Source organism: Canis lupus, chromosome 27 (assembly GCF_003254725.2).
Source record: "Canis lupus dingo isolate Sandy chromosome 27, ASM325472v2, whole genome shotgun sequence".
In the NCBI taxonomy this organism is placed as follows: Eukaryota; Metazoa; Chordata; class Mammalia; order Carnivora; family Canidae; genus Canis; species Canis lupus.
In genome coordinates, this window is record NC_064269.1 from 43,079,496 (window position 1) to 43,104,597 (window position 25,102).

Sequence of the window (25,102 nt, forward strand, 5' to 3'; positions counted from 1 at the left end):
GATCAAAGAAATACCAGTATGTTCTGGGTCCTCCTTGCATTCATTTAAATCTTTGAGATATATTATGTTTAAAAATGCTCTCATTACTACCTTTCAAACCTCTATTTATTCATCGAAGTTCTCATTCCCTCCAACCATAAAACATATTATCTGAGTTAAAAATAATGCTCTTAACTCAAGTTGCTTTGTTCACAGACCTTTCCCTAAGTGGTTTAAAATTGATTTATGAATTTATTAAATCATTTATAAGTACCACAGGGTTTAAGGCATAACAATAGTTTCTGGATCATCTATATACCCTAACCTATTAAGATATTTGCCCTGTTGTTTCAGAGATGTCTGTTTATAGTCAGTGTTCAAAATAGGATGCATCAGAGTCCACAGAAGATACTTTATTTTTATGTCTCTTAATCTACAACTGTTGCCCCCTACTTTCTTTTTCTCAGGCTAGGTGAGGGCAGGAGAAGTGTCATAAATGTAGTTTGTTTAGCCTTCGGGTAATTCTGACAAGTATTCAGTACTCTCCATTCTTCCCCCAATGCCTAATAATTTACATTATCATTTTTTTCTTTGGGGTAGGATGGAGTAGATGGATTATTCACTGGATAATTCCTCCTTGTATTTTATTTAGAATTCCTGAAACCTCAAGAAGTATGTTTGATTCCTTGTTTTTTATTCACATTTTCTGTTTATCAGATTCTTGGTTCAGAATAATTCTTAGAAATAGACTTCATTCCCATTGTCAGAACTCTGATTTCACGTCTTCCTGGCTTCATTCCTTACACTATCATCCTGAAGTAGTTAACATTATGAATTTGTTTCTCTGCTTCACTTGAACTAGTTGAAATTTCTTGCTATTTCTTTTTGTTATAGGGAACTTATATAAAATCAGTTTGCTTATGAAAGCATGTACAGGTTCTTATTATAATGTTTGCTGTTCCTCATTTTATCTACACACCTTTTTTTAGTCAAGCTCGTCCTCTTTATCATCTTGCACACATGCCACATCCTTTCCTTTTTTCCCTCTCCATTTGTACACACTATTTACCTTTTGTGCATGCGCTTCTACTATCCAGTCAGTTTTTATACTGGATTTAACAGACTTCCCCACAAAATTTTATTTCATGGGCTTCACTACATAATGATTTTTGCCTTCTCTGAGCTGAGCTTCCTAACTGGTCTGAATCATAGCTTTTTTTTTTTTTTTTTTTTAAGATTTATTTATTTATTTATTCATGATAGACTAAGAGAGAGAGAGAGGCAGAGACACAGGCAGAGGGAGAAGCAGGCTCCATGCAGGGAGCCTGATGCGGGACTCGATCCAGGACTCCAGGATTGCACCCTGGGCCAAAGGCAGACGCCAAACTGCTGAGCCACCCAGGGATCCCCTGAATCATAGCATTTTATTTGTAATTGATTTTTACTTAAGAGTTCAAAAATTGAATTAATCCTAAAGAATTTTAAAATAAGTCTCAAGTGCAAATACATGCAACATTTTCTTAATCCCTGCTACATGCCAAGTCCAGAGCCTGACATTAGGTAAATTAAAGATGGGTAACATGCATATTCCCTGTCTTCAGAAAACTAACTCTAACATAGAAAATAAATGTGTAAGCAAACAGTTGTAATTACAGTATGATGGCTTATTGGCAGGGTTTTTTTTTTTTCCTTTGGAAAAATGCCTATTCATATCCTTTGCTTGTTTTTTAATTGGGTTTTCTTTTTATTATTGGGTTGAGCAAGTTCTTTGTATATTCTAGATAGAAATCCTTTATGAGATAGATGGTTCTGAATTATTTTCTCCCATTCTGTCAGTTGTCCTTTTTTTTTTTTTTTTAAAGATTTATTTATTTGAGAGAGAGGAAGAGAGAATCAGAGAATTTCAAGTAGACTCCACACACTAAGTGCGGAGCCCAACACAGGGCTTAATCTCTCAACCCCAAGATCATGACCTGAGCCAAAATCAAGAGTTGGATGCTTAATTGACTCAGATACCCCAAACACCCGAGTTGTCTTTTCTTAAGAGTGTCGATATATTATTATTGCCCTTTAACACAAAAGTTTTTCATTTTGATGAGTCCAAGTTTACATAGTTTATCTTGTTTTTCTCATGCTTTTGGTAATATCAATAAATCTATTTCCAAACCTCAGATCAGGTGTGTTTTCTTTCAGGAGTTTTGTTTTAGTTCTTGTAATTAGATCTTTGATTTATTTTGAGATAATTTTTATATGTGGTGTGAGGTAAGGGTTTTAACTTGATTCTTTTGCTTGTGACAACTATCCAGCTGTCCCAGCACCATTTATTGAAAAGACCATTACTTCTCGATTGAAAGATTTCCCCCTTGCTGATCATCAGTTGAGCATAGGCACATGAGTTTATTCCTGGACTCTCAGTTCTGTTCCGTGGATCTATATGTCTTGATTACCATTGTTTTGTAGTAAGTTTTGAATTGGGAAGTGTGAGTCCTTCTAATTATTCTTCAAGTTTTGACTCTTCTTGGTCCTTTGCAACTCTATATAAATTTTAGATTCCGCTTGTCAATTTTTACAGTTCAGCTGGAATCTTGATACATATGGCATTGAATCCATAGATCAGTTTGGAGACTTGCCATCTTAACCATACTGAATCTTCTAGTTCATGAACATGGAATGTTTTTCCATTTATTTAGATCTGTAATTTACTTCAGTCGTGTTTTATAGTTTTCAGAGTATAAGTCTTGTACTTCTTTAATTAAGTTTATTCTAAGTAATATATTTTTGGGAGAGATTCTATTATACATGGAATTGAGTTTATTTCAATTTTTGATTGTTGATTACAAATACCACTGGTTTTTACATATTGATTTTGACTCACAAACTTACTGAATTTATTAGTTTTAATAGTTCTTTAGTAGATTCCTTAGGATTTTCTATATACAAGCTAATTTATTTTTTTTTAATTTTTTTTATTTATTTATCTATGATAGTCACACAGAGAGAGAGGCAGAGACATAGGCAGAGGGAGAAGCAGGCTCCATGCACCGGGAGCCCTACGTGGGATTCGATCCCCGGTCTCCAGGATCGCGCCCTGGGCCAAAGGCAGGCGTCAAACCGCTGCACCACCCAGGGATCCCTATATACAAGCTAATTTAATCTGCAAACATAGTTATTAAAAGAACTTAAGACTTGGGACACCTAGGTGCCTCAGTGGTTGGGTGTCTGCTTTGGGCTCAGGGCGTGGTCCAGCGATGAATCCCACGTCGGGCTCTCAGAGAGGAGCCTGCTTCTCCCTCCATCTGTGTCTTTGCCTTTCTCTCCGTGTCTTTCATGAATAAATAAAATCTTTTAAAACAATCAAGCAAACATAAGACTTGGCAGTGTGGGTGTATGCTTGTAAGAAAGAATTCTTGTAAAGAAAGAATTGAAAAACAAAATGACTTTTGGTTTAATGAATAGAATTTAGGGATAAAGTTGAAAAAAAAAAAAACAAAAGACTCTGTGTGGTTGGCTTCTGGGAATTTTCTGGTGAGAAAAAAGAGACCTGTCTCCTGATATGTCAGGTCCACTCCCATTGTAATTTATACAGTTTGTGTATGTGAGAAGATTAACATGTAATTCTCAACATTTTCAGGAAAATAACCAGTAAGAGTTTATTTTTAAAAGTTAACTACAGGAATAAGTAAAACTTTATTTACTTTTAATTTTGAATTACTTTTATTTTTTTTACTTAAGGGTAATTTGCCATTTTTTAAAAAGTTGTCTTGGATTTTATTTTGTTTCATTAACTCTCCTGATTTTGCTAGAAATGATAGAATGGTTGACAAATTAAAATATTGAATTAAAACAAATCTGAACTACCCAGTTGTTTTGATAGGTTCAGATCCTTGTTTGAATCCAAATATGTGAATTTAATCATTTATTCTATCATATCCTATTACAGTAAAGTTAACTCACCATGTGCACTCATATTGATTACATTTTTTTAACCTAACTTTCAAGGAAAAGTTAAGATTTGGTGTATAGAGAGACACAGGAAACCATCATTGGTCCAAGTATTTGAGCGTAGTTTTCAGGGGCTGTTGTAACAAAGAACCACAAACTGGGTGATTTAAACCAGCAGAAATTTATTGTCTCACAATTCTGAGGCCAGAAGTCCCAAATCAAGATTTTAGCAAGGTCATGTTCTCTCTAACACATGGAGGGGAGAACTTTCCATTGCCTCTTACCTTCTGATGGTTTGCTAGCAATCCTTAGCATTCCATAGCTTGCACCTGCAGCACTTCATTCTCTGTCTCACATGATGGTCTTCTCTCATCTGTGTCTTCTCTTATAAAGACACCAGTCAGATTGTGGTAAAGGACTAAGAACAGTTATTACATTTTAAGTGATTGGGGAAAAAGAAGAAAAATATGTCATGTCATGTGAACCTTTCAGTGTCCATAAATAAAGTAATAAATCACAGCCACGCTGATTTGTTTCTGTATTATCTTTGTATTCACGTATTACAGTGGCAGAGTGAATAACTGGAAGACTATGTTGTCCCAAAAGCTTAAAATATGTACTATTTGGGCTTTTAACAGAAATAGCTTTAGACTGCTATTCTAAACACAGGTCACCAGAACTTCTTTAAAAAAAATTCTCCACTGAAGAGTTCTGTGTAAGTAATTACTCATCTGTAAAAGTAGTGATAAAATGTTCCTCTGTTGGAATTCTGTTTGCCTCTGCACTTACAGTAGACCTGAGAATCTCAGTGCATGCAAGTTAAATTTTTAGCTCTGAAAATTTGTGGGCACTTTTCTGTCAAAAGTAGAACTATTACTTTAATTCTATGATGAAAACATAAGAGGTTTTAATATATAACAGTTTTTTTCAGTGGCCATACTTAATACTGGTACTGGCCTAAGAAATAACATCTGAAACCCAGTATTACTGCTTGAGGTGATCATTCTGGATTTTAAAGGGTTTATGAACCAGTATCCTTTATTTACTTGAAAGCAGTGCTGAATGTTTTTTTAATATCAAACAGACTAGATAGATGCAATATACACATCAAATAGCTATAGCCATATATTTGAGCATTCTCTGCTCTCTCTCAGTCATACCAGTTTCCTTTGTTAGTATTATTAGTTAATATTTCTATTTTGAGATGGGGAAATTTTGTTACGTACCAGCAGACAATGGCGCTGCTGTTGGAGACACTCAACTGTGTTGTCTCTATTAGTCTGATTAATCTTGCTAATTCACATTCTTATTTCTCTAAATCCAAGTTGGTGTTTAAATGTCTCAAGGGATCATGAAATTTTAGGTTTCTTTCCTTTTTTTTTTTTTTAATTTTTTTATTTATTTATGATAGTTACAGAGAGAGAGAGAGGCAGAGACACAGGCAGAGGGAGAAGCGCAGGCTCCATGCACCAGGAGCCCGATGTGGGATTCGATCCCAGGTCTCCAGGATCGCGCCCTGGGCCAAAGGCAGGCGCCAAACCGCTGCGCCACCCAGGGATCCCTCTTTCCTTTTTTTAAAGATTTTTTTATTTATTCATGAGAGACCCACAAAGAGAGAGAGAGAGAGAGAGAGAGAGAGAGAGAGAGAGGCAGAGACACAGGCAGAGGGAGAAGCAGGCTCTATGCAGGGAGCCCAATGTGGGACTCAATCCAGGGTCTCCAGGATCACACCCTGAGCCAAAGGCGGCACTAAACCGTCAAGCCAGTCGGGCTGCCCGGAATTTTAGGTTTCTATATATAAAATGAAGTATAAAAATAACTGCTACTTAGAGAACTCAAGTTATAAATTATATGGTAGTACCAGTTTTTTTTTTTTTTTTAAGATTTTAGTTATTTATTCATGAAAGACATAGAGGCAGAGACACACACAGGCAGAGGGAGAGGCAGGCTCTCCGTGGGGAGCCCAATTTGGGACTCGATCCCAGGATACTAGGACCACGACTTGAGCCCAAAGGCAGATAGATGCTCAACCACTGAACCACCCAGGTACCCTAGTACTAGTTTTCTTAAATGCAAATTATATAGGTGACCAATACTAAATTTTATCCTTGTTCTTTATTTAACCCAGCAAATATGATTAAATGATGAAAAATATTGACTCGTAGGCTGAGTAGGGGAAAAACATAGCTAAACACTGTTGATTCAAAAGTTGCTCAAACACTGTTAATTCAGAAGTTCACTAGAAGCTTAGAGCTAAAACCAGTGTTTCAGAGTTCTTTGGCTTCAGACTATTAAGAACCACCATAAGATCAGATAAAAATTTATATAAGCAATTATTTTATAAAAATAAAAAAACAAATTACTTCAATATTTAATAAAAGACAATTTGAGACACTACACTAATAGATATATCTTTATTTGCAAATGCAGATTCAAGCTCAAAATCCTCTTAAATGAGAGAAGTTTTTCATGTTAATTTAATAGAACCAAGAAAGGCCAGTCACTTTTCCATATTCTTAGTATAGTATCTACCTGTTTTCACTTTTTCACTGTTTTTTGTTCCTTTTTTTAAAACGTGTTGTTGTTGTTGTTGTTGTTGTTGTTGTTGTTAGAGCACACAAGCAGGGGGAGTAGCAGGCAGAGGGAGAGGGAGAAGCAGGCTTCCCACTGAGCAGGGAACCCAATGTGGGCTCAACCCAGGACCTTGGGATCATGATGTGAGATGAAGGCAGACATTTAATTAGCCACCAAGGTGCCCCAGTTTTTCACCAGTCTTTAAGGTAAAATTCACATACCATAAAATTCATCATTTAAATAATTTAAGGTATACAATTCAGTTTTTTAAAAATATATTCATACTGAACCTTTCCATCACCCCCAAAAAGAAATCCCATACCTATTGGCATTCACTCTCCATTTCCCTTTCCACAGAGCCCCTGGCAACTACTAATCTACTTTATGTGTCTGGATTTGATTTGCCTGTTGTGGTGGACATTTCATACAAATGGAATCATGTGATATATGACCTTTTGCATTATACTTTGTTTTCCATTATACCTTTTGTGTTATGCTTTGACTTAGCATAATGTTCTTAGGGTTTATCCATGTTGTAGCATGTATAAGCATTTCATTCTTTTTTATAACTGAATAATATTCCGTTGTGTTGATATACCACATTTATTACGTTCAACAAATTGTATTTCTTCCTCCTCTTGTTAAACTGTTTGAACCTATAGCCAGCTTCCCTTGTGGAGAGGGACTGAGAACACAAAGAATGAAATACATAGTGTCTTAAAAGATATTGTCCTGTAGCCTGATTTATCAAGTCTTTGTTTATACATATTGTGTTGATAGCATAGCACATTCTAGGCACTTAGTAATATTTTGAAGAATAAATGACTTTTAATTAAAGGAATCCCAAATATAGTCAGTTAGACATTATGTAAATTTGGGAGGTTGAATTTACCTTGCAAAAGAGGAATGAAACTTAAGGCAACCTCTGAAATATTAACAAAATTATCCTAAAATGAAAATGAATTGTAGTAAGTAGGAACTGATACCCATATAAAAGCAATACATTTTATAGGGGGAGTAAAACCACTTGGTACAAATAGAGCTGGAAACAATGACTTTACCAGTTAGAGTCAAAACTCCAGGATAAGAAGTGCATTCAAGAAAGTCATCTATATACATTTCCATTGTTCCTAAAAATTTCGTATTTGTGATTTTTTTTTTAAGATTTAATTATTTATTTGAGAGAAAGAGCACAAGCAGGAGGGGCAGAAGAAAGAGAGAATTTCAAATAGACTCTGCACTGAGTGTGGAGCCCGATGCAGGGCTCATCCCAGGGCTATGAGATCACAACCTGAGCCCAAACCAAGAGTTGGATGCCTAACTGACTGTGCCAACTAGGTGCCCCTCATAGCTGTAATGTCTAAACAACTATTTTATAAGTAACTCTTTCTATTGTGAGGCTAGGTCTATATTGAAGCATTTCACCATAATTTTTACCCTCTGATGACTCTGACATTATTCTCTGAGATTTCATAGGGAAAACCAAATCATGATTTCACTTGTTAATACCTCAGATGTTTTAGGACAATTCCTTTAAATTTTTTTTTAATTTATTTTATTATAGGAGAGAGAGAGAACAAGAGAGCATGAGCAGGGAGGAGAGGGAGAAGCAGACTCCCCACTGAGTAGGAATCCTGATGTGGCTTGGTCCCCGGGACCTGGGATCGTGACCTAAGCCAAAGGCAGACACTTAACCACCTGAGCCACTCAGGTGCCCTTTCAGGACAATTCCTAATTCATGAGTCCTTTCTCATTGAGAACCCACCATTTTCAAGCAGAACAGTCCTGTGAAATCTTTTGTAACCTGAAAAGGAATAAAGTGAAAGAATAATTAGTATTAGCTTACATTTATATTAAAAAATTTTAAGTACTCTCAAACCCCCAAAATAACTACTTTCAGGCTTTTCTAATACCTTAGGACATATCCTGCTAACAGACTCCTAAAATAAGTCAATATAAAGCACAGGTGTTCATAAGCACAATTCAGAGCTATGGTATCTGGATGCTAAATGTAACTTCCAGGGGATGGAGTTTGACATTGCCCAGCCAGTGTCCTTACCACTCCCGTATTTCTGGTTTCCATCCCAGATCTACTATGTATATCATTCTGTCAGTAATCAATAAACATTGAAGTAGTAATTGCACTGAAGCAGATGGATTTTATAGACCTAAAGAAGTGGGGGATTTTGATCTCCTTCAGAGGGTCAAAGACCGTATTCATGAAAAAGTGTGTTTAAGTTGAGAACTTTATTGACCTCCTGTCACAGAAGGGGTGAGGCAAATTTTATATGAAGTAATCATTAGTAGCTTCAGCCTCTTGGTACTCTCTACCAGAAATATTTTAGGATTCTTGGAAGAAAGCCATGCCAGTATCATTCCCTCTTCTATGTTCTCATCATACTCTACCTCTGTTTTATTAATATAATAATTATTATATTCATATTAACTATTGTCCCCCCCATTAGAACTGAGCCCCTCAAGGAAAGGTTTCTTTTTTCCTCTGTAGATTAATTCACTACTACATGTCTGACCCTGCAGTGGTGCACTGTCATACAAATAGTGAGTGATAGCAATGTAAATATTAATATACAATCTTTTGTGCCAGACATTGCATTAAACACTTTGCATATGTTACATAATTTAATTTTTCCAACAACTTGGGGTGGGAAGTGGGTAAATGCTGCTCTTAATCAACATTTTGTAAATAAAGGTCTGAAGCCCAGGAAAGCAGGCCAAAATTACATATCTAGAAGGTAACAGTGCATTCTGTTATTTCTGTTATTATCTGATCCCAGATCCCATGCTTATATCAAAATACAATACTGTATTTATAACTGTCAATTACAGTGTCAATCTGTAGCCTAAGGGTATTTAAACATATCTGTGAATGTGTTAATGTGGAGGAGGTAGATGTAAACTGGTTTAACAATTACATTCTACACTGCACTGAGAATAAATTGCTATATGTCATTGTTCCATAATGCAGTTTATTCAGGTCTGTACTTGAAATGTTACTTGCTCAGAGGGTCTTTCCATGCTTACCCTCTAAAATATTTTTTAGTGTGCACACACTTCTATTCCTTTATGGTTTTATTTTTCTTCATGGCTTTTATCGCAGCTTTCCAGTATTCATCTGAAGCCCCAATTAGAATGCAAATTCTGTGGGCTGGGGGTTTTATTTGACTTACTCTTTGCTGTATTCCTAGAGTTTAGAGACTGACAAGTCATAGGCACTCAGTTTTTGTGAAATGAATACAGAACTTAGGGAGTGAAACTCAATTTTATGTTGCCTCTGGAGGAACTCTGGAGTTGGGTTGGGTCTGCTTAGTCATTTCCTAGCCAGGATACCTTGGGCAAGTTATTTAACTTATCTGAACCTAACCGGTTTATGAAGAATAAAGGAGAAATGCATGTAGAACACAGCCAAGTGTCTGACATGCAGTTATCATTCACTACTTAGTAGGTATTGCTGTTGTTACTGTTAACATCATTATGACATGCTTAATAGTGAAATACGTTGTCTCTTGTTCCATTCTTTATCCAGTGGTGTCTGGTAATTTGCAGTTATTAAAAGTCAAGTTTTAGAGTAAAGGAGCTAACATTTATATAATGTAATCCTTCTTGCCAATAACCTTTGAAAGTGCTTTACATATACTCTCTTATTTTTGTCCTGGTAAGTAGATAATATCTTCATTTCACAGATAAATGAAATGAAAATGGAATCAAAGGTTAAGCATTTTGTCCTAAGGACATGCAGGAGAAATAGTATTGATAATAATAATAGTGGTGGTGGGGATCCCTGGGTGGCGCAGCGGTTTGGCGCCTGCCTTTGGCCCAGGGCGCGATCCTGGAGACCCAGGATCGAATCCCACATCAGGCTCCCAGTGCATGGAGCCTGCTTCTCCCTCTGCCTATGTTTCTGCCTCTCTCTCTCTCTCTCTCTCTCTCTCTCTCTCTCTGTGACTATCATTAAATAAATAAATAAATAAGTAAGTAAGTAAGTAAATAAATAAATAATAGTGGTGGTGATGGTGGTGTCAGAAATCAAGCATCTCTAACATGATATTAATACAAACCTTAAAATTTTTTCTTTGCCTTTTTTGGTTTTTTAACTTTTTTTTAAGACCTCAAGAGAAAAAAAGTCCGAATTTAAAATAAAATTATGGTACAAGGATAGTGTAAGACTGGTATTACAGGTTTGAGCCCAGTGTAGAGGGTTCATGATTGCTGTTTAAAGGAGAAAAAACTTCAGTTATCTTGAAAATCTGCCATTGGTAATGAGAGAATCCAAATAACAGTAGTAATGTCCTTAGCACAATTTTTTGTCTGGTCTTAAAAGGATAGAAACTATAGGAAGCAATGGCATCAATTTTTTATTTGAAGGATAGTATGCTTGAGGTTGGAGCCACACACAAGCTTTCGTGTATCCAGAGAGTAATGAGCCTTGGAGAATCATGAGGTAAACTAATTTCTTTTGATAGAGCTACTGGATTTGGTAGGGAGTTTGAAGAGGTTTGTTTTCCAGTGGGATCATAAGGTATGTTCAAATTCCTGTAAACTAATGGTTCATACCAATAAGAATCTGGCTGAATCCAGCCTCATAACAACCAAGTTAGAAATAATGGGGATTTTTAATTACTTTGTTTGTGTAATTTGACTTTGTCACTGATTCCATTAGCTATTGGATTGCAAGGTTTGAACATTCTGTCTGGGAAAAACAGAATTAAAGCAGTTAGGGTGAAATTCCTTTTAGTTTTTTTATATAACAGATTACAGTTCACTTTTTTTTTTTTTTTTTTTTACAGAAATAAGGCTAATTCCTGATTAGTGTTTGAAAAATTGAGGAAAACTTTGTATTTTTTTCTTTAGCAGCTAGGATTTTTTGTACTATCCCAGAGACCTAAACACACTGGAATTAGCTGAAAATTATTGCTTTATAAGTTTTGTTCCTGTTCTCATCCAATAAATTTGGATTCTACCTGTAAAAGAAAACTTTGTGTATCATGGGCTATATCTTGGTAACATTTTGCATGATTTTCAGAGGCATTCCATTATTCTGTGATTTGGTTAATATTAAAGGTTCTTAATCAGACTGTTAATCTTAAACCAGACAGTTCTGGGTATCATTCTTAATGTCTTAGGTACTAAAGAACAATTGTGAAATCCTTTTTTCAGAATTTCTCAAGACTGAGTTTTGTTTTTTTATACTCACTGAATGTTGATCTATAATTCATAAAGCATTAGACTATAGAATAAAAACTTGTGGTATATAAATAATGGTTTCTATATTTAAGTATATTATAGCAATAATGAGTTTCCTGGTATCTTACAAATAACTTCTGTGCCAAAAGATTGATATATAGATGCTTTGTAGTTGCTGCCTTCTCATTATATATGTATTATATATATATGTATTATATATATATTATATATATATATTCATGGTATATCTTGAAAAAAATGTGAAACTCAGTGGCTAAAAAGGAGAGTAGAAATTATTCTTGTCAGTGAAAATGTGCACTAAGTATTTGGTCAACAAATAACCAATTTCATTGGACTTATTGGGGAGATAAGAGTAGAGAAAACGGTGGAAATTAGATTTTGAGGATTTTTCAAAAACATCAGATTAAGGAAATTAAAAGGACTATAACACACAGACTAGAAGTAACATTGAACTAGACATTGTGGAATCTCGTTTCTATATTTTGCTTTATGTTGATGAGGCCCTTACCAACAGGCCCTTACCCACAAAAACAGGCTGTTTTATTCTAGGTGCTGAAGATAGTACAGTGTATTTGGCAGTTATCTAATAATGATAATGACTAGATCCCGGGTTTGTGGGATCAAGTCCTGCATCAGGCTCCCTTTGGAGAGAGCAGGCTCTCCAGGCCCAAAGGGAGCGTGTTTCTCCCTCTACATATGTGTCTGCTTCTCTCTCTCTCTGTCTCTCATGAATAAATAAAAATCTTCCCCCCCAAAATTTTTTTAAATGGAGATGAGGTGTTGATAATTTGGACTTTGAAGGTTACAGTTATACAAAAGAAGCAATGATTTTGAGAGGGAACAAAAAAATTAGTAAAAATCTCGTTTTGCCTGTCCAGAGATCTTTGTTGCAGGAACAGTCGGAATACTAGTAGCAGAAGTGTTTACCGTTGCTTTAAACATTTATCTTTGTTTAAAGAGCTCATAGAGAATAATAGTACTTAACTATTTTGGGAGAAGTATCATATAAGAGTGACTAGTTTTCTACTCTGAATCATGGAAATAGAGATGATAGCATTGAAAGAAATGAGGAAATGTAGAGAAAAGCACTGACTCTAAGAGGAATTAGAGCTTAGGTATGTAAACTTTTGTCCATATGTGAATGGTATTTTTATTGTATATGTTGAAAATTCTTATCTTGATATATAGAAAAGACTGGTCTTTATAGATTTAGATATTAGTGCCTACATTATACCTTTATCCAAAAAAAAAAGTGATCTCACTGTAGTTTTGTGTGTTGCCTAGCAGAATTTTAAAAGCCAGGCAACAAATCACCTGTTTTCTAACTCTTATTTTCATTTGGTTAAGCATAGTCCTAAGCAGGCTTACTCAGACATTTAAGTTTAAGGTAATGCTGCACACATTACTGTATTTCTGACCAATACCTGACATTCTAGACTACTTACTTAGTAGTGATGAATTGTGTTGAGTCCAAGATCAACGGCAGTTACTTTGAGATAGGTTGTTAGAATTAATAGTCATTTTTAGCCTTTAGAGAAGTATTCCTACCATTCCCTAGCTTCTAAGCTCTTATCGTATGTTACTGTTAATTGAGTAAAGACTAAATACCTGCTTCCTTGATGGGGATTCCAGCTTACCAAATTAAAAGGGATAGACTTGGGTTACCTATTACGACAGTGCATTGAACAGTGCTTTTTCTGCCATCTTTGTTAATGCCATGAAGAAAAACCTTTCCTTAATCACTAAAGTCAAAGTAGTATTTATTTGGGTTCATGAGATGATCTTGTCAAATGCAAATATCTTTAGTTATAAATGCATATTGAGGCTTTTAATAGAAGGGAAGGGAGAAGAGTAAATTCTTAACGATTCTGTGTACTAAGTCACAGCTGTTTGTTTATTTTTAATGTCATGAGAGTAGTAAGGCTTTAATATCACCTCTTTTTAAGTTAGGTAAATATTTCAATCACATAATTTAGATAAACTATTATCTATAGTTTTCAAGTGAGTTTAAGGGATATGGCTCAGGTGACACATAGACTTGGTATATGAGAAGTCAACTGGAGAACCCAACTCTGGTTATTGTGATTTCCCTGAACAGTGTTTCTTTTGGCTTCATATTCAGAGTTTACATTTTGGTTGTTGAGCTTAATCCCCTTTTCTTTTAAAAGCATAGTTCCAACATGATTAGGGGTGAGGGAGTGTGTTTAGATAAATAGATTTCTAGTGTGGGTTTTGATGTCAAGGAGGCAGATCCTGTGGATATAATGGGTGGAGCTTTGAGCAAGTAAAAATCTCCTTTTGCTTGCCTTGGGCTCTGTTGCTTTTAGAGGAAAAGCAGGAGGAGCAGTAGCAGAACAGTGTCCCTGCTTTTCAGCATGTAGAATTGTTTAAAGGGCTGATCGAGAATAAGTAGATAATTGGCTGAGCAGAGCACTCATGTCTGAAAGTTGGAGAAGCATGGCTAGTGTTAAACAAGAAACTATGCTTCAGTCTGACTTTGATGTCTGCCTTGCTTATGCTGTAGGCTAATTTACTGTTAATTTCCATTTTTATCAATTTCCTCCCTTTTCCTCTAACTGTAACAAGTTTGTTTTGTCTTTTGTGATGGATTTTACAAAGAAAGACTTCTGCTCAGTGTTTGTCATCATAAATTCTCATTGCTGCTGCTGCCCTCAAAAGGATTGTGTAAATGAGGTGGGTAAGAATTTCTGATATATACAAAAGGTGTATTGTAGCCATTTGGTAATATATGTAGCAATGTGAAATTATTTATTTTAGAATGGCTTTTAAAACACTTGAAGTTTTGTGGTTTAGTTAACTTCCACTACATTTTGTAGAGGGGGAAGGAGGCTTTTCTCAATTCTAAATTGTTAGGAAGAAAAAATAGATAGATGATAGATAGATAGGAAGAGTTTTACTTTTATGAAAGTATAGATAAATGTTACCCTAACACATTTGAAACCTGAGCTTTTAATAAGCAAGAAGCAAGTACTGACAGTTTTAAGAGCTAGAATATTGAACCAGAAAATACTATATTATGAATCATTTTTCAAGCAGGCTAGTTGGCAAGCTATAAGTAAATAGAATTCAAAGGAAAACTGAGTCTATAAAATGCATGTATGTGTTTTTCATTTTTCTTGGTTCAAATCAACATTTTATAAGCATATCAACTCTTAATGTAACTTTGGGGGGAGTCACAATTGTTGGTTTTTTTTGTTTGTCTTTGGGTTTTTTTGTTTTGTTTTTTGTACTCTAAAATTGCACAAAAGTAGTCTTTGTTTTTGTTTTAAGAGAACATATAGGGACGCCTAGGTGGCTCAGTGGTTGAGCATCTGCCTTCAGCTCAGGGCATGATCCCGGGATCCGGGATCTAGTCCCACATCTGGCTCCTTACAGGGAGCCTGCTTCTCCCTCTGCCTGTGTCTCTGCCTTTCTCTCTGTGTGTGTCTCTCATGAATAAATAAATAAAATCTTAGAAAAAAAAATAAGAGAACATATAATTTTGTATAAACCCAGAAGTAAATGGATATATACATTAAATATTCAAGAAGTACTTTTGTTTAATGGAGGGAAACATGCTACTCTCCCATGTCAAAAAAACATAACATAGCACTATTTGCCTAAAGAGGGATCCTGTGAATTACAAAAGTTAAGCAAGAATATTTCTAGAGCCAGTGGGTTGCTGGCTGTAGAAAAATGGAATAAGAGGGAGTGTCTCTAACCAGATTTTTCTTATGTGTAATGTATTAGCCCAATTTGTCTACCTTAGTACTCTTCTGTTTTGGGTTTTTAACCCTCATTCAGAAGAAGTGAGCAGAACTTTGCCTTTACTGGTTGAAACTGGACTAGAGTAGTACTTAGTGAAGTTAAATCAGGAAGTAAGGGGTTACATTAAGAGGATTTTAAAGTTGATTATCTTTGTTGAAGTATATGAAAGGGAAAAAGATGAAAATGAAATCTTGTCAAATATTTTCTCATCAGTACTTTGTTCTGTCTGGTGCTTAAAACCATGTTTTAGAATAATCTGGATCTTTTTTTTTTTTTTTAATTTAAAAAGTCAACAGTTACCAAAAATATTTTAAAATATATTGAGTTCTTTCATTTCTTAAACCTGTAAGTATGATGAAAGTATCAAAACCTGTACTTGTTTATTTTAAGCAGCTTTCTATGATATGTCTGTCCCAGATGACTTTTTTGTAAGGTCACTTTCGGGGGTGAAGTTTCATGCTCATTTTTACATTTTGGGGATCATTTTCAGTATACAACCCCATATATTCTTCTCAAAATGATTCAGAATACTTCTGCTAGGTGTTTTGATAATCCTGGCTGGCTTGATAGTAGCTGACTGGTAGCTGAAATTTCTTCTACCTTTTTCATTATCTAAGTGGGTAGCCATAAACTGCATTAATCTTTTAATATCAGCTACTGGACTAGTAAGGTATATCTCAGTTTTATTGGCTCCCTTGGTACCTGCAATACATTTTTTTAAGTTGGTAGTGGTGTCAGAATGTTAGATAGCGTTGGTATGGAGTCTTCTCTATTTGAATCTTAAATAGGTTGAGAAAGCAGCTTAACCTAGTAGATTCTAGGCGTTTATGACTCACAGTTGCTGGTTTTGCTGTTATAACCTTACATAGCTCATTTGTTCAACTAGTATTTCTATTTGTAAATAGGAATTCCTATTTGTAAAGTAGTGTGTGTGTGTGTGTGTGTGTGTGTATGTTTGCATGGGTAGGATTAACAAGAGTATTATTTAAAGACAACCAAGAGGGATCCCTGGGTGGTGCAGCAGTTTAGCGCCTCCCTTTGGCCGAGGACGCAATCCTGGGGACCCGGGATCGAATCCCACATCAGGCTCCCGGTGCATGGAGCCTGCTTCTCCCTCTGCCTGTGTCTCTGCCTCTCTCTCTCTCTCTCTCTCTCTCTCTCTCTCTCTCTCTCTCTGTGTGTGTGACTATCATAAATAAATAAAAATTTAAAAAAAAATAAAGACAACCAAGAATGAAAGTAGGTTCACTATAGATTGTGGTGATTATTTTTCAAGAGAATTCTTTGCTTCCTTTTAGACCTAAGCTTTATTATCTTCAGTGATTGCCTCTGAATTCAAAAGCAAACTTAGTAATTCAAAGAGCTTTCAGTCTGGATAATACATCTGATTCTAGCTGCCGTGAAGTTGGACAGATACTATCCCTACTTGATAGACAAGGAATCTGAAATCATCTTTCCAAGATGTCTGTGCTAAATTGGAATAGAAGAGTCTTTTAATATAATCAGTGTATGTGTGTCTTATTAATATGTAGTTTTACTGACAGCAGGTGAAACTACATTTCCCTAAAATACATGTTTATAGATGAAGAAGCATTTCTCCTAATCATATTCTATATTCTCTTTATCCAGTTTCCTGTAATATTTGGATTGTCTTTACATGCAAAGGCCAAATATGTATTTAGTGTCCAGTTTTACCAAAGAACATTCTTTTAGATAATTTTCTGCTAATAGTGAATGTTCTACAAACTTAATATATTTTAGATTGTTCTCTACATTGTTTATAAATAGCATCTTTAAAATTTGCTTTTATACAGTTATACATGTTTGTTACACAACATTAAAAACAAACATAAAACAAAATCTCCGTGTTTCCACTATCAGAGAACTTTTAGGGTATGTCATCATTTTTTTTTTTTTTCTTAAAACAGTTCCTATTTTCTTAAGCCTTAGTCTGAAATACCCAACCAGCTTGCTGAAGTAAAGCAGCTTTTTGCTTCAGCAACATTATTTTCTTGTTCTCATTAGAATTATTATATGAAGACAAAGACCAGTTGGGAAAGCTAAGCTGTTTTTGAAAAATAAGAAAATTGAGGAAAATACAAACTTTTAGTCAGTATTTAGAAACTAACCTTTTAAATGCATGGATTGATTGATTGATTTAATTTTCTTCATTTATTTAATGGAAACTTGCCTATTTTCACGTCCTATTTTATATTTTTAAAAGAAGACAGTATTCACCTATATTTTGTATAGGATTCTATCAATTGTAGGGGCTTTATGTCATGTTATTAAAATCAGTTAAGCAACCTTTTATGTTTTCTATATTATCATTTAGAATATGTGTTGCAGTTTTTATTTATAAGAAAATCTAATGGTTGGGTCATGTTGTTTATATACATCTCTTCCAGTTGCTGTTTGAGGTGGTGAAAGCACTACAGAAAGATCCCATCATCCATCTGCCCACTTTACTCATTCTACCGTCAAAATTTTGTCAAATGCTAAAAGAGAAAGTTATATATTTCATTTAAATATACATAATACATGTTATATTTGGACATAAATATTTCACAAGTCTCTTATATATGTATCAGTGTCCTAGATTGTGGTAAAAGACCCAGGTAGTGCTGAGATATGTTGGGGCATAAATGCATGGATTTAACTTTAGGGTCAGCCCTACTTACAGTTCCTTGGTGTGGAAGGTTATCCCTAGAGGGAGAGGTAGAATCCTCCAAATCAGGAGTTTTGAATAACACAGTTGAGTAATTGATGAGACTTACCCAATCACAACTCCAGTATTTAAAGACAAAGTGCTAACCATTGGATGCATTTCATTTCAATCTCTGAGAGGTTACATGCATTTCTGTGATTTATCAAATGATCACTAATTCTCTTTTAATCTGTCTTGTCACTGAGACAATAGGTGATTAAAATTTATATGCTATATTCTGACTTTTCTAGTCCCTTTCCCTTATTTCCCGTTCTCTGCGTTTTATGTGTTTATAGACTTAACACTGCCACTTGGACAGTGTATCAGTGCAGATGCATCAATCCATGTGGTTACTTAGACACGATGGGAAGAGAAAATGAAATGGTTTTCTCCACCTTTCAGCAGGGGTATTTTGTTACATCTTACGTATATTTTCCACACATGGCTGAAATTTTTGTTTGCAAAAAACTTACATGTTACGAAGGTTCTAAAATGCTACTAGGATACTGTATAGTATTACCTAAAATAGTGGTATTGAATTTTCTTCTGAAATTAATTAGAAACCTTGTCTTTTATATGGGCCTGGTTTATCACTTTTCATTTTATGTTTCATATGTACAAGACAATTTGTTCTTCTGTTATCATGCCAAACCAACCCAAATCCTTACCTCCTCTGTTGAGTTTGTTAAAGAGTACTATGGTAATAGAATACCTGCCAAATTAAGCATGTGAATTCATGCCCATTCATGGATTCACTGTTTAAAATGGTTAAATACTGTGTTGATTAATGTGTTAGGGAACAAGGCTGCACAAAAGATCTTCTAACCAGTTAGAACATTTGGCCCTTCTCTTGAGCCAGTAATTTCCTTTACCTGAAACAGCAGAAGATATTGACAACAGCTTAAATTTTTCCTTAGCTACATATAGAGGCCATGGAAGTAAGTGATCCCACTGTCTGACTGTTCCTTGTTGTTTTCTTGTGGGAGCTAAATTGCCACTACCCAATTCTGACCCTGCAATGGACCAGCTCCTTCAGGCAAATCAGAAAAAAGCCAGGATGGTGAGAAGGCAATCTAATAGAACCTTAAGAGGCAATTCAAAATCAAAGTTCAAAGAACCTGCCTTTATTAATGTGTTTCCTTTGCTATTTTTATGTTTCTCAGGGAGTAAAGCCAGCCAGTTTTGACAAAGTAGCAATTCCTGAAGTGAAGGAAATTATTGAAGGATGCATAAGGCAAAACAAAGATGAAAGGTAAGTTTCCACTTTTGATTTAGGTGTTGCTTAAAAACCTAAAATATGATGTGCTCTGAATACAGTACTCAATCCAAACTACTTAATACTTGTGATTAATTTCTCTACTTACATAATATCTTTAAAAGTAGAGTTCTAGGGAAGCCTGGATGGCTAGTTGTTGAGCATCTGCCTTTGACTCAGGGCATGATCCCGAGGTTCCGGGATCAAGTCCCACATTGGGCTCCCTGTGTGGAACCTGCTTCTTCCTCTGCCTGTGTCTCGGCCTGCCTCTCTCTCTTTCTCTCTCTCTGTCTCATGAATAAATAAATAAAATCTTCAAAAAAAAAAAAAAAAAAGTTCTGGGGCTGCCTGGTTGGCTCGGTCAGTAGAGCATGCTACTCTTGATCTCGGGATGGTGAATTTAAGCCCCATGTTGGATGTAGAGATTACTTAAAAAATAATATAAAAATTTTTTTTAATCTTTTTTTTTTAAAAAAAGTAGAGTTCTGTCCATTTAAGGCAGTGTTGAGATTTGATACACTGAATGTTATTAAAATGTGGTATGGTAGAGTTTACATAAACCAGAACCACCTTAAACATAGCTGCTACATTCAGTAAGAATTAATTACTTGTAGCGTCCACATGACTTATGAAACCAGTAGGGTTCAGTTTCTCTCTAACCAGCAGATTTGTTCCTTACTTTTTTACCAATTGAATTCTAAAAGGTGAAATAAAATCTTGGCTCTTTAAAATCAGCTCAACTCTACACATCTTAATTTGCTTTCATTATGCCAGAATTGAAGAACAAACATCAAAATGCCTTTCAGTAAAAAGAGACAACTTTGCCCAAAGCTTAGGAGGAGATTTTGGCTTAGTCATTTGTACTAACAGGACTCTTCTCAGAGGAGTGGCAAGTATCTGATCTGTCATAGCTGATTCATCACCCGTTAGGCATGGCAAAGATCCAGTGTCTGCTTTTTAAAAATAATCTACCCTCACCCTCCAAGAAAGAAAAAGTAGACCAGCCAGTATAAATATAAATTGTAAGTTGAGTGTAATCCAGTTCCTAAAAAATGTGAGTGATCAAGTATATCAGCCAAATTAAAGAATTCAGGGTCTTCACTTTGCCAGTCTCATATTCTTTTCATAACATTGTTATTTGGAAGAGCTTAACATCATGATCTGTAAGGCTGTTTAGTAGAACTTTAGTTTGGGTTTCTAATTTTATATACATTTGGAAAGGAGAGTCCTTAATTTAAGAATTTTTTGTTTATTTGTTTCTTTGTTTTTACTATAAACAAAGGAATATTTGTTTCCAGTCTTAGAACATATTACTCTGTTTCTTTTCTGGATGGTGCAGTTTACTAGATTACTGGTTCTTTGAAACCATTTATCTAAAGAAGATTATTCCATAATCAGACTTCTTACCTAGTACACAAATTGTTGACCAAGGAATTGAGAGAATTTATATCAGTAAACAAAGTTGTAGTAGAAGGTAAAGAACTAGAAATCACAAAACCTAGTTTCAAATTTTGATTCAACCAGTTGAGGTTTATAACTGTGAGCAAGATTTTCACTTTCTCTAAGCCTCTATTTCCTAGTAATCAGAAAATACCTCATTGGATGTTGGTCAAAGATCAGAGGGGATCATAAATAAGAGGAATATTTGCTAACTATAAATTCTGCATAAGTTATGTATGTATTTTGAAGCTATGATATTTTGTGTATTACTTGCTATTTGTTAACCAATAAGAGATTAGATCACTTAGATTAAAAAGTATTAGCTTTCAGCTCTTATTTATAAATGAAATTGTTCTGATGTTGTATAATTTCAGAGTAAAACTATAATGACTATTCACATGGAACTCATGTAGTAATGAGTTATAAAGTTTCCTTTTTTTCAATATAGTCTGCCTATATTATTCCAAGCATAACAATAATCAGCCGCACATGAAAATTATATTTTCAATCTAATGACATTTTGTTTGTTTTTTTGTTTCATTTCTCTCTCTTTGGAAGGTATTCTATCAAAGACCTTTTGAACCATGCCTTCTTCCAGGAGGAAACAGGGGTACGGGTAGAATTAGCAGAAGAAGATGATGGAGAAAAGATAGCCATTAAGTTATGGCTACGTATTGAAGATATTAAGAAATTAAAGGGAAAATACAAAGACAATGAAGCTATTGAGTTTTCCTTTGACTTGGAAAGAGATGTGCCGGAAGATGTTGCTCAAGAAATGGTAAATGTGGATGGAACTAGAGGGTATTATGCTAAGCTAAATAAGTCAGTCAGGAAAGACAAATATCATATGATTTCATTCATATGTGAAATTTAAGAAACAAAACTGTTGTACACAGGGGAAGGGAAGGAAAAATAAGATGGAAACAGAGGGAGATAAACCATAAGAGACTCTTAACTGTAGGAAACAAAATCTCTAAAACAATAAGAGACTCTTAACTGTTAGGGAGAACACTTGATGGAACGAGCAGTAGGTGTTATATGTGATTGATGAATCTCTAAATTCTTCCTCTGAAACTAATAATGTTAATTATTAACTAATATGTTAATTAAATTGAATTTAAATTTAAAAAATTTTTTAAAGAAATAGTAAATTAGTGTTGATCCACTATTTAAAAATTGATGTAGATTTATAAACATTAATGTTGGGATGCCTGGGTGGCTCAGCAGCTTAGCGCACACCCAGGGCGTGATCCTGGAGACCTGGCAGCAAGTCCCACATCAGGCTCCCTGCATGGAGCTTGCTTCTCCCTCTGCCTATGTCTCTGCCTCACTCTCTGTCTCTCACGAATAGATAAATAAATAAATAAATATTTTTTAAAAATAAAATAAGTAAACAGTAATGTTGAGCAAAAAAGTTTCTGAAGCATTGTGGGTGGAAGATCTCATAGATACAAAATTGTGTTGATTGGTGGCCCCCAAAGTTCTTTTTATTTGAGGAAAAGATACATAGAAGATATATTAGGATGGATAGATGGATGGATGAGTAGATCTAGAATGCATTCTGAAGTAATGCGAACATTTGTGAGGTTGAATGACTCCTAATTTATATAAACCTACTGAGTTAGAATGACAAGTTATATTTTCTAAATACTGATAACATCTGATCAGTCATCTGGATAAACCCTATAAATATATCATGAATTGTTTTTACTTTGAGGGAATTTTTAAGATCAATTATTAGTAGGCAGCCTTTGGTGAATCATCTTTTGAAGTATGTCTAAAAGGTCATTTTTCAGAAAGGAAGCACTACCAATTTTAGGCTCGCCATAGTGTCTAAACTGTTAATATGCAGAGATACTCATAGACTCTCTACCAGAATTTATCAGAACCATTTGATAGAAGTTGCTTCTGAGAAGGGGTCAGGTATGAAAGAGATACTTATTTTAATTGTTAGTTTTTTATACCTTTAGAGATTTGTGTCTGTGTGTGTGTGTATTTTTAACTTTCATGTATTTATCAAAATTGTTTTATCTGGTTAAGTTATTGCCTAGGGAAAAGAAGTAAAAACAACACAAGTTAACATTAATAGTTACATGTAAGGGGAAAATAGATTGACTAGAGTAGAAGAGCCTTACTTGGTTTAAAAACTTTGGGAGGCAGCCCAGGTGGCTCAGCAGTGTAGCGCCACCTTCAGTCCAGGGCATGATCCTGGAGACCCGGGATCGAGTCCCACGTTGGGCTCCCTGCATGGAGCCTGCTTCTCCCTCTGCCTGTGTCCCTGCCCCTCACCCCCTTTCTCTCTATGTCTTATGAATAAATAAAATCTGTAAGAAAAATTAAAAAAAAAAAAAACTTTGGTTTTAGGTTCCCCATTGTTTTGTTGTTGTAAGAAGTGAAGGTACACCTACCCTAAGAGTTTCTACAGAGATGATGGCACCCACCCCATGAGTATCTACAAAAAAAATGGAGAAATGCATGATGCAGACAAGTAATTTCACAGTTTGGTTAAGGCCAGTCCTTGGAGAGGTCTTTCTCTTTCCCCTTTCTTATTTTTTTTCCCCTAAAGGTGCCTTTTTTGTTTTCTGTTTGTTTTCTTCTGCTTCCTAATGCACTCTTGTATCTTGTAGGTAGAGTCTGGGTACGTCTGTGAAGGTGATCACAAGACCATGGCAAAAGCCATCAAAGATAGAGTATCATTAATTAAGAGAAAACGAGAACAGCGGCAGTTGGTTCGAGAGGAGCAAGAAAAAAGAAAGCAGGAAGAGGGCAGTCTCAAACAGCAGGTAGAACAACAATCAAGTACTTCCCAGGCAGGAGTCAAGCAGATCCCTTCTGTCAGCACTGGCGTGCCTACTGCTTCTACCACTTCAGCTTCAGTTTCTACGCAAGTAGAACCTGAAGAACCTGAGGCAGATCAACATCAACAGCTACAGTACCAACAAACTAGTATATCTGTATTATGTAAGTATTTTGTGATGTGCACAGGTATGCTAAGGATACCCCTAATTGACTTTTCAACTTCTTGTTCATCATTTTGCACTGGCCTCTTGGTTTGAATCATAAATCAATCATATAAGAAATTTGAAATGATTACCACCCTACCTTTTCCCATGTGTCAAATGATTATCACCTCCATCTATCACTAATAGACTAAAAAGATAAGAAAATGTGATTAGAGTGTAAAATAATTTTACAGGTTCCAACATCTTGAAAATTCCAATTTGTAGATTTCTACTTTCACAATTCTTTAAAATAAAATATAATTATGAAACTAATACTACACTGTATGTTAACTGGAATTTAAATTAAAACTTTTTTAAAACTTACATCTACAAAAAATAAATAAAATGAAATGTAACTAATAATGAAAAATGAACAAGTTTATCTTAGCTATTTGTAACTGAACCCATTAGCCAGGTTCAGCTTTTTTAGCAAAGCTCAATAACATATAAAGTAGAAACTAATGAGGTTACTAGTTTTTGATTAAACTACCTGCTTAACACAAAAAATGCACTGGTCCCCAAAGTTAAGACTTTGAAAGGTGTGTCAAACTTACAGCTAACAGCATTCCATTTTATTTTCCTTATTCTTCAGACAATAAGATTCTATGATAGCTATGAAGTTGTTTTTTTTTAAGACATCAAAACTTTTTTCCCATATGGATCCTTCATGTTTTTAAGCATAGACCCCTACTTATTAAAAACTAGTATTTATTTTTTATTTAGGTCAGATCTTTGCAAAGAAGATCTAACCCCAAAGAAAAAGAAAGTCTGGGTTTGTGATGGGAAAATATAAACCTCCTTTTTGTGATTTTTCTCTGTTTTTTCACAATTTATTTCTTCTTCAGCTGACGGGACTGTTGACAGTGGTCAAGGATCTTCTGTCTTCACAGAATCTCGAGTGAGCAGCCAACAGACAGTTTCATATGGGTCCCAGCATGAACAGGCACATTCTACTGGCACACTCCCAGGGCATACAGCTTCTGTTGTCCAGGCACAATCTCAGCCCCATGGGGTCTATCCACCCTCAAGTGTGGTAAGTAACTGCATAAGAGAGTGTAAGCCTATAATAAAAGCCGATAGATACATGTTAAATTCACATTCTTTCTACTATCCAAACAATAGCATGAATCTGAAGTAGAAAACGTAAATGGTGTATTTCTGAAGGGAGTAGGTTTCTTACAGAGTACAATGAGAGTAGTTCAGGCAGGTTAG

The 25,102-nt window shown here is 35.1% G+C and overlaps 1 protein-coding gene across 28 annotated transcripts in view; it reads left to right on the forward strand.

The window, feature by feature from the left end:
- WNK1 (WNK lysine deficient protein kinase 1) overlaps window positions 1-25,102 on the forward strand; it is a 150,508-nt gene that overhangs the window by 80,352 nt on the left and 45,054 nt on the right. For 27 of the 28 annotated variants that reach the window (XM_025461714.3, XM_025461695.3, XM_025461697.3 and 24 more), the window contains exons 5-8: window positions 19,357-19,445; window positions 21,447-21,666; window positions 23,516-23,849; window positions 24,736-24,923. In XM_025461714.3, coding sequence (XP_025317499.1) covers window positions 19,357-19,445; window positions 21,447-21,666; window positions 23,516-23,849; window positions 24,736-24,923 — 831 coding nt within the window. Of the gene's footprint in view, window positions 1-14,035; window positions 14,413-19,356; window positions 19,446-21,446; window positions 21,667-23,515; window positions 23,850-24,735; window positions 24,924-25,102 lie in introns of those variants that run through there. The other variant, XM_035706847.2, reaches the window with a different exon arrangement.